Source organism: Silurus aristotelis (genome assembly GCF_946808225.1).
Source record: "Silurus aristotelis genome assembly, chromosome: 6".
Lineage (NCBI taxonomy): Eukaryota > Metazoa > Chordata > Actinopteri > Siluriformes > Siluridae > Silurus > Silurus aristotelis.
Genome location: NC_139579.1, coordinates 25,129,820 through 25,146,913, shown reverse-complemented (window position 1 = coordinate 25,146,913; position 17,094 = coordinate 25,129,820). Strand labels below are relative to the sequence as shown.

Sequence of the window (17,094 nt, the reverse complement as noted above, 5' to 3'; positions counted from 1 at the left end):
AGGGAAACAAAAATGGGACAGGAAGGGTGCAAGGGAAGATGGGTTGATGGGGGATATCTATAACTGTATGATAACAAAACTGGTAATAGAAACAATAATAGGAGCCTAGGCACAAAGCAGCAGCACAACAGTACTCCATTCAGCCTGCATGAAAGCTCCTAGGGTGTGTGTGTGTGTGTGTGTGTGTGTGTGTGTGTGTGTGTGTGTGTGTGTGTGTGTGTGTGTGTGTGTGAAAGGCGAAAAAGAGGGAGAGAGAAAGAGAGAGAGAGCGAGTGTGACTGAAAGAGGGGATGATTGAGATGAGGCGTAATTGAGGCTGAAGCTGTTTTGATGGGGCATCGTGGCCCTTCCCAGGGCTGTTTACTTGGCTGGAGGCTCTGCTCCAGACACTTGGGCAAGCAAGAGTGGCAAAACTGTGAACTGCAAGTGTGCTGGAGAGGTGAGGAGTACCGACAAAATGAACATACAGAGCTCCCAAGTCAACCAGCATATATTACAGCTGCCCAAACATCACTTACCAGAAGTTGGTGTGGTCTAGAACAGTTTTGTTGTTGTTTAAAAAAAAAATCTGTACATTTTGTCAACTATGTCACAGTGCACCAGGAACACACACACAAATGTAAAATATGAAGCAGGCTCTAGATTTTTTTTTTTTTAATTCAAAGAACATAATTTTATTCAACTCCTGAACAGTTCCTTAACCTCAGCTACATCACTCAAGTCTGTAAGTGGTCTTTAGCAGAGGCAGTGTCAAGTTTTCAGTCTATAAGACCAAATAACATAAATACCTACTGCTAATTGTGAGCATCAAATATCTTTTCTGACTATAGAGAACATATTTTATTATACTGATATTCTATTGGAGCTTTGCTGAAAGACAAATGCAGACTTCATAAGATTTGAGTGATGTGTGGAGATGTAAGAAGATGTGTGGAGATATGTAAAGACATCAGAAGGTGTGGCAGGCATGGCGATGTCACGGGATGTGCAGAAATGTTTGCAGATATAAAGGGATGTGAAGAGATGTTAGGATATATGTGGAGACACATGGAGATGTTTGGAGATGTGGGGAACTCGAGAAGACATGAGACATGTGGGATATGTAATTCGAGCAGGTGGACACAACCAATAGAAAGAAGGAAAGTCTGTGTCTGTGTAGTTTTAAATGAATAGGAGTATGATGTGTGTGTGTGTGTGTGTGTGTGTGTGTGTGTGTGTGTGTGTGTGTGTGTGTGTGTGTGTGTGTGTGTGTGTGTTTGTCAAGGGAATGGTTGTCCTGTCTGCTGTTCCACCTTTAGGAAAAACAGCAGGATGCAGAAAGAGAAAGAGAGAGAGAGAGAGAGAGAGAGAGAGAGAGAGAGAGAGAGAGAGAGAGAGAGAGAGAGAGAGAGAGACAGAGAGAGAGAGAGAGGGGGGGAGGTTTTACATGCACACAGCTGTTTTTTTTATGGTTTTTTGATCAAGAGACATATGGCTATAATTGTGTAACATGATATGATGAGGAGAAATCAAATTTCAAAGCCAGAATATGCAGTCTATCGTGTAGTAGATTTGGTCAGTTTAAGGAGGTGTGTGTGTATATATATATATATATATATTCAGGAGTTTGGAGATAGACGTGTGTTTTAGCGTGTGTGGTCTTGTGTGTAGGAAGCTTTGCTGCGGGGCATGGGACTTCTTCATGCAGCCATCTGCTCACTTTCTCAAGAGTCTGCTTCCCACCTGAGCCCAGTCGCGCACACACTGACACACACACACCTATACACACACACACACACACACACACACACACACACACACACACACACACACACACACACACACACACACACACACACACACACACACACACACACACACACGTACATGCAAATGAGCTATAGACCACATGACCAAAAATCCTATGCACAACAGCAAGCAAGAGATTTAATACCAGCTAATGATGCTTTTCAACAGGCTTGCTCGTGCTCTTACTGTGAGCTACTGATGGTGCCTGGAGTTAAAAATACATGCTTATTATATTATCTTTACACACTTTATGGCTGTGCATTAAAAAAAAAAAAGAAAAAAGAAAATTAGAAATGCATTCATGCTTGCGTTTAGTTTTTATCCAGTCCACATTCTGTAGAATTATCCCCATAGACTGGAGCATTAGCCAAAGATAAGACTATCACATATGTGTCTTTGTGTCTTTGTTTGTCTCCGGTGCTTGCAGGTGGGCTTGATGCCCATCTAATTCACTTACTCGAAAAATAGGCAAGATGCCCATCTGTCTGAGATGCTCAGTCTGTTTATGAGCCCAAACCGATGCTGTTCTACCATCACACCTCTTTAGATGCCAGCCTGTGTTTAACACCTTCACAGATTTCTGCGCTCAGTGAGTTTTTTTATTGACCGCACGAGGTGCACTTAAGTCTTGTAAATGCTTTATTTTGTCTTATTTTTAAGTGGCATCTTAGCAATTGCACCAGGGGTAGATGTGCTACTGCACAAAACTGAAAAAATAAATAATATGCAATGTATGCAGCAAGAGATGGAAATTTTAATGAATGTACAATTGTTTATTTCACATTAACTGATGAATCTGTATTAGTAGTAATCTGTGAAGGCAATCATTTGACTAATTAAATCATTCTTGATACAAAAAGCAAAACAAAACAAAACAAAAATTTTTTTTTTACCAAAGCAAACTGAAACAAATGAAAACATGAAAAAGGAAAACAGAACGAAAAAACAAAATCAAACAATAAGAAAGTATAGTAAAACAAATAAAAAACAAAGTGAAACCAAACACTGCAAACCAAAAAATGCAAAATAAAGCAGACCAAAATAAATAAATAAAAAAAACATCCTCACAAAAGCAAAAATAGAACAAACTAAAACAAACATCTCATTGGACGTATGATATAGAAGACTGTGATAAATAGATGTCAGGATACCAGGTCTCTTTTACATTTTCTTTTTTTTGTGTGTTTAATGCACTAGGAATATCATTTCATATTTTTATCTTCAATTTGTAAATGATCAAACCCAATCCTGTTTGTACAATCAACCTGAAATATGCTTGACTTTCAGTTAAATGAATCATTATCAATATCATCAATAATTATCCAGCACCTGTACTGTAAATTGCAATAGTAGGATAAACAATGACGTATTATTCACAATTAATAACCACAATTAAAAACTAAATCAGGACTATAATTATTGTGTCAGAGTTTGATGTTATTGTGAACCAGGATAAAGAGACTTTTTTGTTTTGTTTTGAAATAACTGTGTAACAGGCATTTGCATGTAAGATGCACAAAGACGTTCTGATCTAAAGTCTTGGACAGGTCCATTATTAAAAGCCTCTTAGTTTGGACACTTTATAATGTACACTTCACATCAGCACTAAAATGTACCCAGTGTGAGTTCACTCATTGTAGTAATATGATTTTTGCAGTATTATTTTCTATTAATTTCTTCTGATGTTTAAAGGGAATATAACAAACAGTTTTGGCCAATCTCATGTTAATCTTGAGTACCTATAGGATAGTACTGCATCCTTCATATCTCTAAATAGTGTTTAGTTTGATCATATTTAAAAAAGAAAGCTTTACGCTTCTATGGAGTTCCTGGAGGCAGAGGTAAAGAGTTGCGAGCACGTGCAGCTTATGAATAACGATCATCTGCAAGATGTGACATCACTATAAATAAAACATAAATAGAAAATAGTCTTAAATAATATATGGCTAACAATCATATCCAGCTGTTTATATCTGATCCAGAATCACATCCCAAATCTAAAACTGTAACACTGCAGCAACAACGACTACAGCAGGACGTGTCTATATGGTAAGTAATAAACAAGGTTCTCCATTCCTCATTAACAAAACACACTTCTTTGGAGATATTCTTCTCGAGCAAGTCCTGTGCAGCCGACGATTCTGTAAGCAAATTAAGGCAAGTTGACGGTGTGCTCGTACTCTCTCTCTCTCTCTCTCTCTCTCTCTCTCTCTCTCTCTCTCTCTCTCTCTCTCTCTCTCTCTCTCTCTCTCTCTCTCTCTCTCTCTCTCTCTCTCTCTCTCTCTCTCTCTCTCTGGTTAGTGTGTTTTGGGAGAACTGCACATGCAAGGAATTCCCATACTTGGGAAAAAAAACCTTCCAAAGCTTATATGAACCTAGGAGGAATGTCATTTGCACAGAAATACTCCAAATTGTTGTTTTGAAACTTTAGCCATGTTTAGCATGAGACACCAACTCTTTAACAGTGTAAACTCAGAATGCATGAAATAAGTATTTGTTCATATGTTTAGTGTTGAAGACTCACATACATGTGTAAATACATTTGTATACATTTAGCATATAAATAGAGTTAGCTGTAAATTATAGTTCTTACTCAAACTCTTACCACAAGGTTGGAGGCAGACAATTGTTCAGGTCTTTGGATGTGGTAGCACTAAATTTTCTCTTCACTTGAACTAGGAGACCCAAACCTGTTCCAGCATGACAATGCTCCTGTGCACAAAGCTAGCTCCATGAAGATATGGTTTGCATTGGTTGGAGAGGAAGATCTTGAGTGGTCTGCAATAAAGATCTGACCTCAAACATAAAGAACACCTTTGTGGTAAATTGAAATACCCTTGAGACTATATGAGCACAAATCTCCACAAGCACACTCCAAAATGCAGTGGAACATTTTCCTAAAGGTGTGGAGGTTATTATAACAGCAAATAGGGACTAAATGTGGAACGGGATGTCGATAAAATGTTCTCCATATAGTATATATTTTCTACACAATAAGAGCCATTACAGGATATACATTGAGCCTGAAATATCATATGACTAAAATCTCCACCAAAGTGTCTCCTTGCGTAGTTCTTCTTAAATTTTTTAATAAAATGCAAACTGCTTGTACAATATATCTACACTATCATTTTCAATTTTTAATACTTGCTTTCTTTCTTAAACCAGTAAACAATTGCTTAATGTTTCTGTTTCGAGCAGATGAAACAGATAAACGTCATCTGTTTTTAAAAACCTTTCCACATGCCATACATTCACAGAGCATTAAAAAAAGCAGTCACCTCATCCAGATAGCCCTTCTTTTTCTCTTAGGTTGGACAAATGTATCTGCTCGCACCCGGTAGTCCCTAATGCTTTTACCTCTGCTATGTGAGAACAAAACAGTTTTACTCATTAATTCACACTGACCTTTCATAATGACTGCTTTTTTCCCTCTCTACTGGGTTGTCAGTGTGTCAGAGTCATTGTGGTAAAATGAGTGCGCTTTTTTTTTACATTTACATGCATAAAAAATTAGTGTCAGTTTTTAAAACATAAGATTGGGGGGGATCATCAGTAATCTATAACTTGTAGGAGATATTGTAATTAATGTCACATAAGCCATACAAAGTTGAATATCTTAACACAGTACAGTATGTTGCTTTCTTGCTTTCTTTTTAAAAACGTTTTCTTTCCAATATGCAATTAGCATAGATCAACACAATCTATTCCATTCTTCTTTGTGTTTTGTGCATGACATTGCTGACACAGTTGACAGGATATAAAATATTTGCACTGACAAGCCAAAAATACCAACATTTAAAACTTAGCGGTCTTAAGAACAATTGGAAAAGATATTAACAAGAATGAACCAAATAGATAAACTTAGAGTGGGACAGGTTTTCCCTTTGGTTCTGTTAAAATGTTTAGCTCTTTGGATAAACTTGCAGACAAACAGCTGTCAAACAGACATCATCAGACATTTTAATAAGTAAGAGTAGTACACTTCTGTTTCTAGCTTGTTTTCAAACAGTTCACTGAATCAGAATGGGGACACAGAAGTTCTTCAGGAGTGCTTTTATTTATTTCTAGTTAATTTTGCCCAGGAGTGCATTGTTCAAATTATTTACAGGGTCTGATTGATTTAATGCATTTCATTTTGGCTGAATATTTGAAGGTTTATTTAATACAGTTATTTTGACACATTTAAATCATCCTTCGACGATACTTGAAACCAGTGTACTGAATGTAAATTCCATGAAAAAAATCAAAAAGTAATGATGCATGTAGCAGAAAGTATGTTCAGTATTGTTTTTTTCCACATTTAAGGACACTTTACAGGTAGTTTTCACTCTGTAAACATAGTACTACAATACTATACATTTTAAATATTCAAGCAAATATTTATATAATCATCTGTTTGCTTACTACAAAATGTTACTATAGACAAATAAAATTTGATTTGATTTGAAATCTACTTTGTGATTAAAGTGCACTCATTTGGTGCATGGTAAATGACACTTTGCAATCAATGCCAAGCCAAGGTTTACAAGCTGTATAAACAATGTTTTGTGTCTGCTTGTTGTGTGCCTTGTGTATCTGTGCCCTGCTCAGTGGGGCCAGACAGCCTGCAGGCTTTGGTGGGCACTAGATGCCATGTCTGCACACAGGGTCATTGATATTCTGTGAGGCATCTTGCTGGAGCTGCAGAAGCAGCAGCAATCTGGCTCCCTACAGCCTGACCCAGCCAAGCACACACAGAACAATAGAGCTCATCACAGGGCCATTACCAGCAGGACGTGGTTATATACCGACAAACACACCGACACACACTGACACACACACACACACACACACACACACACATACACACACACACACACATTGACCACATGCACAGACACCTCACAGTAGCCAGCACACACTGACCCATGCTATAACAAACCATGCATTCATCCTAACACATACATGCAGATCAACATGCTGAGACATGGAGACACTGTTTATTATATTCATAGCATTGTGTATGCGTGTGTGTGTGTGTGTGTGTGTGTGTGTGTGTGTGTGTGTGTGTGTGTGTGTGTGTGTGTGTGTGTGTGTGTATGTGTGTGTGTGTGTGTGTGTGTGTGTGTGTGTGTGTGTGTGTGTGTGTGTGTGTATATATATATATATATATATATATATATATGAAATATATATATGAAATATATATATATATATATATATATATATATATATATATATATATATATATATATATATATGAAAAAGTATTGATTATATATATGAAATTATTTAAAAACATTTTGATGTGTGGTATGCTTCTTTACTGAAGAATCTGAAACTTGGCCATGAAAGTACTTCTCTCAAGCAAAGCTGAACACTTCTATTCATAACACTGACATTTGCGAACAGAGGAGACGCCAGATCTGTGTAAAAATGCAGAGCTCTGTCCTGCTTTGCGAGACTCCCAAGTGAACGTGGCTCCCAGCTGACTGCACTGTTTATAGCTTGCGGCATATGGGTTTCCAAGGATGACACGTTTCGCTTGTTATGTATGTTTATCCAGAGATTATGATTTATGGTTGCCAAGAAACAGACAAAAAATCCCCAACCTGACTACAAATGGTGAATTTTGAACAACAGCAGTGGTCTATCGAGCTAGCTTCATTGAGCGCATACAGTCAGGGAGAAGTTCTTCCATGGTGCAGGGTGTTCATGAGTCAAACAGGACAACTGAGTGATTATTCTACCTAGACACTGGTAGCATTGGAATTACCCTGATAACCTATAAGCAGGGAATATGTAAGGTATTGTAGGAACATAATTTATAAATAGTTGTTTTATTTTATTCTTCTGTATTGTGAACTCTATATATTTATATATACATGATATACATCTTTAGGAGACTAATGAAGTAACAGCATAAATTACATGATGATGTAAAATCAAAGCTCTTGATGGAGGTTTGCAAGCTCTTAATGCTCCTTTGTATTAAACTAAGGGGAAAGGTATCACCTTGTCTCCGTCCCCATGCAGTGTTGGTGACCATTTGATCATGATTTAACCAATGATCTGAGAGAATGACAAAGCTGTGTGAAACTTTCAGTATTTCTGTGATAATGAAAAAGTCTGAAAGAGAGATAGTTATGTGAGCCGGGACAGCAACTTCCCTTGCATGTTTTGTTTTTACTTATCACCTGAGTGCTTTGTTCTTTGTTTGGATTGCCCACCCTCTAAATGTGTATAAAACCACAATGCTTAGTTCTTAAAGTTGGACTTGATGACTGAAGTGCCGAAGCAGTACGCTCTGACGTGTAGGCTCGTCTGCAAGAAAGACTACTGCTGAAAGATATCCAAGTCTCACTATAAGGAAAATAGTTTACAACAGAATGCTAATAGTAGAAATTAGTCACTATAAAAACAGGCCAAGTGTTTTATTTTTCTTTTATCACAGCAACAATTTCCTAATGATTAGATTAATCAGTAATAAAAAAAAATGAAAAAATTATAGTTTAATATTAGGATTTGTATAACATTTAATGTTAGCTTCCTCTCATCACATTTATCAATAAGAGATATGTATAAAATAGATGTTCTCTTCTAAACCTCCTCTTTGTCTTCCTGCCATACTTTAAATAGTCCCTTGGTGTGGTTGGGATTTAAACTCACAACCTTCGATTCCTTAACCACTTATAGTTGTTATAGTTTATTTGGTGATAAATGCAATAAACTGTGGGAAGTGTTTATATATAATGTTTTGTTGTAGATAGTCAGCATTGCAAAGTGTTTACGCTTCAGTTCATTGTAGAGTAATACATGTTAACTGGCTGCCTTAGTCTGCTTCACCTTTGATCCCTTACCACTCTGAGCATTGTAGCTGTGATCTTTTACTGTTTGTTGGGCTGCACAACATGAAGTTAATATTAATATTAATGCTAATATTATTGGTAATAATATTCTAGATAATAATATTAGCTGGGCAGTGAAAACAGGAGCTCTTGTTGATGGGTTCCTCTGCTCTGATCCTTCAGCATTCTATGTTGTTAGCTGTACTACACAGCGGATGCTAATGAGGATAATGTGGATAATTTTAGCTAGCTAGCTAAAAGACAAGCTGGATAATCTAAATCGCATGGCTGTTTTTTTTGTTTTTTTTCATTGTATGTATTTTAGATTGTATGTATTTTTTAAGAAAGCCAGCTTCTTTCTGTTTGTTTCTAAAAGGAATTGGGTGTGAAATATTGAAATGTTTCTTTCACCTTTAGCGTAACATTGTTCCAAAATTCGACTTTTGAGGAAAAAAAACCATGAATCTTTCAGACCATAGTTTTGCACTGGTTTGTTAACTACTACTGTTTGGCACTTTTTTTAGCAAATATAAATTACATATTGTATATTGGGAAACTGATGGTACATTCCAAATTAGTTTTCTACTCGTGTATTTCTGGTGTAAATGCCTTTGTCAGTTGAAGAAGCATTACTCTCCATGGTTATGGTTTTCATATAGAATTTGGTAAGAGAACATGATGGATCTCTAGTGTGTACAGTGCTAGCCATAAATCATTCTCACTGCTCCCTTCTGTCGGACACTGCCTTTCTAGCTCATTCTCCCTTTGTCAAGCCACCTTGCCCCCCCCACTTCCTCTCTCAGCTTTACTTTGCTCTCTGCTTTATTTTTTAGAGACTCAAGCCATCACTTTCCTTGTTCTCTGAGGATCATCGATACAAAACTGATTTGAGCGCAGCTCGGTGGAATAATAAGGCTTTCAGCAGCACGGCCCGTCACTTGGCTCATAATTAAGGGCCTGACGCCTGCATTTGAAGGCAAATCAAAGAAAATGGCCTCGCTCTCCCATTGCAGTGCCTGATTGCTGCCTGGCATTTCTCACCTGAATTTCCCCGCCGTCCTTGCATTGTGCGGGTGATTACTAGAGTGTGAGGTAATTGCGCTGTGGGCAGATGGCGGTTCCACGTAAAGTCTCTCTGGCTCCCAGAAGACACACAACTGTATGTTTATTTGGAGGTTAAAGGGGTTGAAAGGGTTGAAGGGGTCTGCACCAGACTCAGATTTGGAGACCAGGTATACAGGCTTTTATTGTCCAAGTTGTAGGAGGACCTTATTGGTAAATGATAGTAATAATTGTGGCTATTGGCTATTAGATTTTGGAAAGTTTGCCCATCACACAATATAGTCTGTGTTTGTTGATTTTATTCAAGTTTGTTCTATTTTAAATATCTGTAATGTGTCGTCAGAAACAGAATGCAAGAGTGTAAAACTGGTATATGATTTACTTGGCACAAAGACAAGAATCATTAAAGCTGCAAGCAGCATATTAAGAGGGCCAAGCACCCAGACTCAGTGAGCCGCACATGCACAGGCGCACTACAACCGCCTAAGCAATCACAGTAAGACAGAGCCATAACTTTAGGCAAAGGTATTAAAAAGTGATTTGTAGTTCCATGTTTGTTTTGAGCACCGAGAGTGGTGGAATTCTCTAAACAGAGGGCAGGTAAACACAATCAAGTACTAAACAAATGACAGGGCAAGGTTGAGATCGAACCAAATTATGAACCAAATCAAACATTAGCACATGGCATACATCCGCAAGAGGAATGAGAGCAATGTACTCGAAACAGTGGTTTACTAAAATAAGATAACTGTTTTACTGCCAATTGCAGCAAAGTCAGTAGTTAATAGCAAAACATATATAAAACGTGAACAACAGTTGCTTATCTTTGTTCTAAAAGTTGTCTATCTTTGTTGCAATTTAAAACAAGAAAAATAATATAAAACTTGAAAATATCTGAGACACATAAAAATCATGCTTGGATTTAATGACTATAATGCATTGTAAGACTTCACAACCTGACACAAGGTGTGTATAGACAATCTAACCAGAAATAAACACAGAACAGGAGAAAACAATCAGGTAACGGACCAATAACAAGAAGGAGTAGGAGCCAGGATTAAAAATAAACCAAGAAATAAGTACCTGTCATCTACTGAATTGATTATAAATAGCCAGATACACAAACAGTACTGATGACAAAATAAGGGATATTAAAATATTAATATTAATTAATATTAATATTAATATTAAAATGAAGAAACAATGGCAGATTTAGTAGCAACTGAAACTGAAACACAGCCAGTAGCTATTGACTCAGAACAACATTCTCAACTGGTGCTGTAAATAATTGACCCATTGTAAATATGGTTGTTTTTTTCGAGGTTTGTTGGTTCCCTGACATTACATCAGCCTTATCCTCAGAACCCTGGTAGGGGTATCAGTGTTTTCCAGACGATGTGTTCTGCAGAACCATGGTAATGATTTGGGAGAGGTATGACCCTGCTGCAGTCAGATCAATTTCCTATCTCAGACCCCTCGAGCAATCTCGCAGCTCGAGAGGAGAGAGGGTGGATGGGTGGGTGGGTGAGGGTTGAGTTCACTGGAGGTGCTAAGAGAACTCAGCCATAAGGGGTAGGACGTAGATGTGAGTAGACCCTCTGGTCCAGTCAAAGCTTCTTCTCAGATGCTAACACTGGCTCTCAGATTACATAAATAAGTAATGACATCGCGGCCTTGTGGCAAGACAGGCCGATGATCACCTCAGCTGCGGCAGACAGTGGAGCGAAAGGGGGATTTGTGAAAGGAGATGCGGATGAGTAAGAAAGAATGATAGCTGAAGGTAACGGAAAAAGCCCTTCATCATTGTGCATGTTCTAAAAAATAATAAAACAATAAATAGGTCAGGTTTGAACCATGCTGAGACATGCTGGGATGTAGCAAAAAAAAGAGAATTAGGGCAACAAAGTGTATTATACATTGCGTATTTAGGCAAGCGATATGTTTTGGAACGTAGATGATGTCAGTAAATGTGCTGCTCAACCACAATACATCAAAAAAATTTAATTTCAAGGCTAAAATTGGAATATCATGGTTAGTTCAATACAGGCAAGATTCTGTGTGCTGTGGATGTGGCATAGTGTGCTGCATGGGTACCACAGGGAGGCATGCTGATGTTTAATGCATGACCCCATACGTGTGCTAGAGAGAACTCTCTCTCTCTCTCTCTCTCTCTCTCTCTCTCTCTCTCTCTCTCTCTCTCTCTCGCTCTCTCTCTCTCTCTCTCTCTCTCTTGTTTCCGAGTTCTCTGCCTGGCCTTGGCGCTGAAGCGAGCAGCCCACTCACTAAGCAGAATTAATGTCTGCTTCGAGAGCTGCATACTAAAGCACAGACAATCAGGCACACAGCCTATATAGGACGAGACAGCATGGTGCTTTTTCTATTGCACTCTTTCAGCAGCCCCGCAAGCCCCTCCCCGAGCAGACCACAATCAGAGTGCCTGACAGCCGGCTTCACGTTCTCACAGTCCAATTGTTTCGCCTCTGGAAGAAAGGCAAAGTGGCATTCCACGCAAGCGCTGGTGTTGTGTCTAGTTAGGTGGCTGCTGTGTTTTCGGCGAGGCTGTGCTTAGCATTTTCTCATCCCGACAACAAAGAGTGTGACAGAATGCACACGCGTGAAAGAGAGCGAGAGCAAAAGAGAGAGAGAGAGCGAAAAAGAGAGAGGGAGCGAGAGCATCAGAGGAGCGAGCAACAATGGAGCTAAAAGAGGGTGAAATCCTAGTGAGAGAATTCAGCAAGTGGTGAAATGCATCATTTATCTCTCTCATAGCGTACACACACACACACACACACACACACACACACACACACACACACACACACACACACACACACACACACACACAAAAGCAAGCATTCAGTGTAGTCTGGTGGGATTGAGAGAAAACTGATTGCTGACTATTGTTGAAAACATGCTTGCATGTGTGTGCTGTATGTGCACATGTGTGTATTTGTGGTTAAGTTTGTATCAGACTGAGGAAATTGTATTACTCTGATTATAAGCACGGTGTCACGTTTCTGAAAGGGCATTAATTTTTTTTCTCTCTCCACACTCTACTGCAGCATCATTAACACCTCATCTTCATCTCCCCCTCTCTCCACGCACTCGGCTACTTTTAATTAGCATCTGCGAATACGGGAGACTGACGCATGCCTGAACGCACTTTTCTTCTCTTTATTCAACAATTCTTGTTGAATAAAAGGTACACTTTCAACCCCGGTTAAGATTGTGCATCATCCATGCAATTTGCTCGCCTAAAACATGTAATAGATGCTAATATACACACACACATCCAAACACACACACACACACACACACACACACACACACACACACACACACACACATATATATATATATATATATATATATATATATATATATATATATATATATATATATATGATTTTTTTTTTTTTTTTTTGAGGCAAATTAGGCTAATAATGGTCAAATTGTTTTTTAGAGGCTATATACTCTCTGTTAAAAGAACAATCCTGTTTTTTTTCCCAGATGTCAGCTTTCCACTGCATGTGTTTACTACAGACAAGAATTTAAACAAGTTTCTATGAATTGAAACATCTTTACTCCAAACTCATTTCAAACTATATGCCAATTGCTAAATTCCATTGAAAAGAAAAGCTTAAAATACATTAATTTTTTTGAAAATAGATGAAAAGGCATCACAACTGAACAATAAATGTCTTCTGAAAACTAAATAAAGCTGGTTCATGATATAAGGTAGAACCTGACTCAACTGATTACACATTTTTACAAATGACAAAAGTGGTCAAGGGCATTTTGTATGTAATCTGTGATTATCCTTAACAAGTGCATGTGATTGCATGTTTAATAAAAACACACAAAGGGTTTGCTAAAGCCGTCTATACAAACTGCTTTTCGTATGAACACAAATTGGATTCAATTCAACAGTTGTTCTTAGACCTCTATTATACGTAGGCTAATCAGTTTTTCAATTGTTTTTATCAGGAAGGAGAAACATGTTGGAATTCTTGTTTGTGGTAATCACACATACCTAATAGACAACGTAAATACATTAATCTACCAATTGAAATGGAGTATACTTTTAACATGTGGTGCTGACAATAAGGATACCCAATAAGGATGTTCAAAATAAGGATATTTTAAACATTTCAAAATGTCGTACATAATTTCAGAATGTCGCAGTTTCGAAATATAAATATTGGCTCAAATAAAGTGTTTATGTGCATGTAGGCTTTGAACACAACTACAAAGAGTACTGCATCGACTTTTAAAGATTGTACAGTATAGAATATTTTCAGATATACTTTTTACACATTTTTCATTCTTTACTGATTATTTCTCATCAATCACAGCAAAAGTTTAGGCAGCACAGCACTTGCATTACAGCAAGATTATATGCTATAACAGATATTTATAGCACATTATTAGAGAATTATTAAGCATTGTTAGCATTTATCATTTAAAAAAATGATAATGAGAAATCAGGGCCAAATTAAAACACATGATAAGCATCATCATAGGGATTTATTAAAATGGGTATGGGAGGAAGTGTTACCAAAAATCGTGTAGCATTAATGTATGTTGAATGTGAAATACGTAGCATTTCCTCCCTCTCAATCATTGCTTATGAAACTTTGAAACAGAGCTGGCAAAAGGAGCAATTAGCCAAATCTATCATATTCTACAGGAAGGGAGAACAAATTTAGCTAATGATCCGTGGAAGCTTCTGTGATTTTAGCCTGCACTTTTTATGGCTGATGATGAGGGGAGTGTGTTTGTGTATACTTGTGTAAGCGTGTGTGTGTGTGTGTGTGTGTGTGTGTGTGTGTGTGTGTGTGTGTGTGTGTGTCATGGGAGAGAGAGGCAGAAATGGAAGCCCGCCATGGCATGCTTCACAGAGTAAATGCGATTTTCATGCAGATGTGAATATTTAATTGCATGTATATTTTTGTGCATTTCAGAAAATGAAACTGGAGGAGGAGTGGTGAACTCTTGATGGGGGGGGTTCTTATCTGGAGTTTAACACCACAGGCTAAGGATCAACTGAAGGTCTGGACCAAAGAGTAATCAAACCTGCATTCATATCAGGTAAGATTATTTTTTTTAGTATTTATTTATTTATTTATTTATTTGCTCCTACATCATCAGCTGGAGTTGTTTGTAAAACACAGGTATAGCACTATAATGCAAAGGACGACAATGGACAGGAAAGTCACTTACGAAATCCTCTTGTAGTTTTCCTCTGGGAATTTCAAATGGACCTCGTTATTATAATTAGTTCTGAAAAATGCAAGGTTAAGTAGCAGTGACCCCTCCCCCATCATTTGCATAGTTACCATCCCTACTACATTAATTATGAACGTTTTTGTTCATGTAAATGCTATCAAATTCATTATAATCATTATAATTATGCTAACAATTAAGCTATTTCATTCAAATCCATGTTCCAGTCCATATATATATAATATGTACAGTACAAAAGTAGTTCATTTAATCAATGATGTAATGCAATTTAAAAGGCATGAGTGACTTATGTTATGATTGCACAACAATTTTTTCTTTCTGTTTGCAATAGTGTTCTACAATCAATAAAATTAGCTTATATGACATGACAGTTGGTGCTGATTCAGAGATTCCTCTGACATTGTGATTAGATTAAACTCCTGGATTTCTATCATGACACATAATGCCTCGACATCCTTCCATTATTTCTCTATAACAGTAATCATAGTGGACCATTTGACCTAACAAATGTAGCATCTGAGAACTCAGAAAGGACATAGACACTCTTCTGTAATACATACTGTACTTTACCAGACAGTCCTTATTCACGTACTGTATACAAATTTTACCATCCATAGATTAGAAAATAGTCTGGATTTGCCAGATTGAAAACGACAAAAGGATTCAGTAGTTAAGGAAAACTGGCACTTCCTTGTCTACAGAATCCTTTTGTCGTTTTTAATAAGACGAACTCATTTTCATTTCCCAATTTGAAAATGTTCGTGGAAATAACTTCAATTTAAATTAATTGTGACATTCAAAAACGAATTGAGGCACATTTTGGGTGATTGTCTGTCACTAACCGTTTGAGTTTAGCTATGTGTATTAGTTAACCATGTAAATGCTATATTTTTCTTTTTTTCTTTTTTTTATTTAATGACTTTGCACGCATTAAGACGAGTCCACAATTGTCAGGAATAAGTAATAAAAAAGAGCCCCCAATAACCATTAGTACTACTTTTCCTGTCCAGTCCTTAATACCCTGTATTTACTCAGCCATGTGTGTTGATTAAATATCTACTAGAAGGATGTAGCTATATCTGGCACTAACATGGTGATCACATCTCACCAGATGGAGGTGGATGTAGCAGACAAGCGCCATCGCACACGCTCGAAAGGTATGTGCAGCACCTCCTTCTCTAAACAGCATCTCACCGCTGTGAAAATACATTTTGCACCATTTATGTTGGGGGAGAAACCATCTCTAATCTTTCTTATCCTTGTTTCTTTTCCTGTTCTATCTTCTAGTGCCCTTGGAACCAGCAATACAAGAGCTGTTCAGGTCAGAAATCTATGAAGGCCAAGCATATACAGTACGCAAACCTACAATCCTACATTTAGTGATAATTAAGCCTATTTTCATGGACTAATGCTGCACAGGGATAGTGAGAAGGCTGCTGCTTCGGGCTGCCGCTTTTAGCCTGGATTCAACTTTCTTTTATCAGCTAAGAGAATCTAGAAAAAAAAAACATATTCGGGGAAGATACAATTATCAATTCATGTGAGTAACCATCACGAGTGACCGCTGAAATGGTCTTGTGGCTCTAGGAAAGGCAACAGTAGTTTAAGTGTTATATCATTGCTTGTTGCAATAGCATTTCAATAATTTTATTTGTGAATGCAAGATTAATGAAGTCTTTGACGAAGGTTTACTTGGTAATTTAAGTAAAATACACTTTTACAAGACTTGGCACCCACTGAGTTTGAAACATGAAACAGCACTGGCAGAACAAGCAGGCATAAAGCAAATAAGTTTGACCTGCCCTAAATGCAAGGGAAGATCGCAAGGGTGAAGGAATAGAATATATCAGCTCCTGGAAATCTCCAGTCGTTATTTTGACCAAAATGCCTCTGTACTGCCCACTAACATACATATATACACACACACACAGTAAAACTTTCTTTCGGCTTCTCCCATTAGGGGTCGCCACAGCGGATCATCCGCATGTTTGATTTGGCACAAGTTTTTAAGCTGGATGCCCTTCCTAACGCAACCCTCCCCATTTATCCGGGGTTGGGACCGGCACTGAGAGTGGCTGGGGTTGGTTCCCTGACCGGGGATCGAACCCGGGCCGCAGCGGTGAGAGCGCCGCATCCTTACCACTAGACCACCAGGGGCCCCACACTG

At 37.9% G+C, this 17,094-nt stretch overlaps 1 protein-coding gene across 6 annotated transcripts in view; it reads left to right on the top strand.

Moving 5' to 3' along the window:
* The window catches only part of myt1lb (myelin transcription factor 1-like, b), a 107,139-nt gene that overhangs the window by 16,874 nt on the left and 73,171 nt on the right, over positions 1–17,094 (top strand). For all 6 annotated transcript variants that reach the window (XM_083543909.1, XM_083543913.1, XM_083543912.1 and 3 more), the window contains 3 exons: positions 14,645–14,771; positions 16,039–16,084; positions 16,215–16,248. In XM_083543909.1, coding sequence (XP_083400035.1) covers positions 16,039–16,084; positions 16,215–16,248 — 80 coding nt within the window. In that variant the 5' untranslated portion in view covers positions 14,645–14,771. The remainder of the gene's footprint in view (positions 1–14,644; positions 14,772–16,038; positions 16,085–16,214; positions 16,249–17,094) is intronic.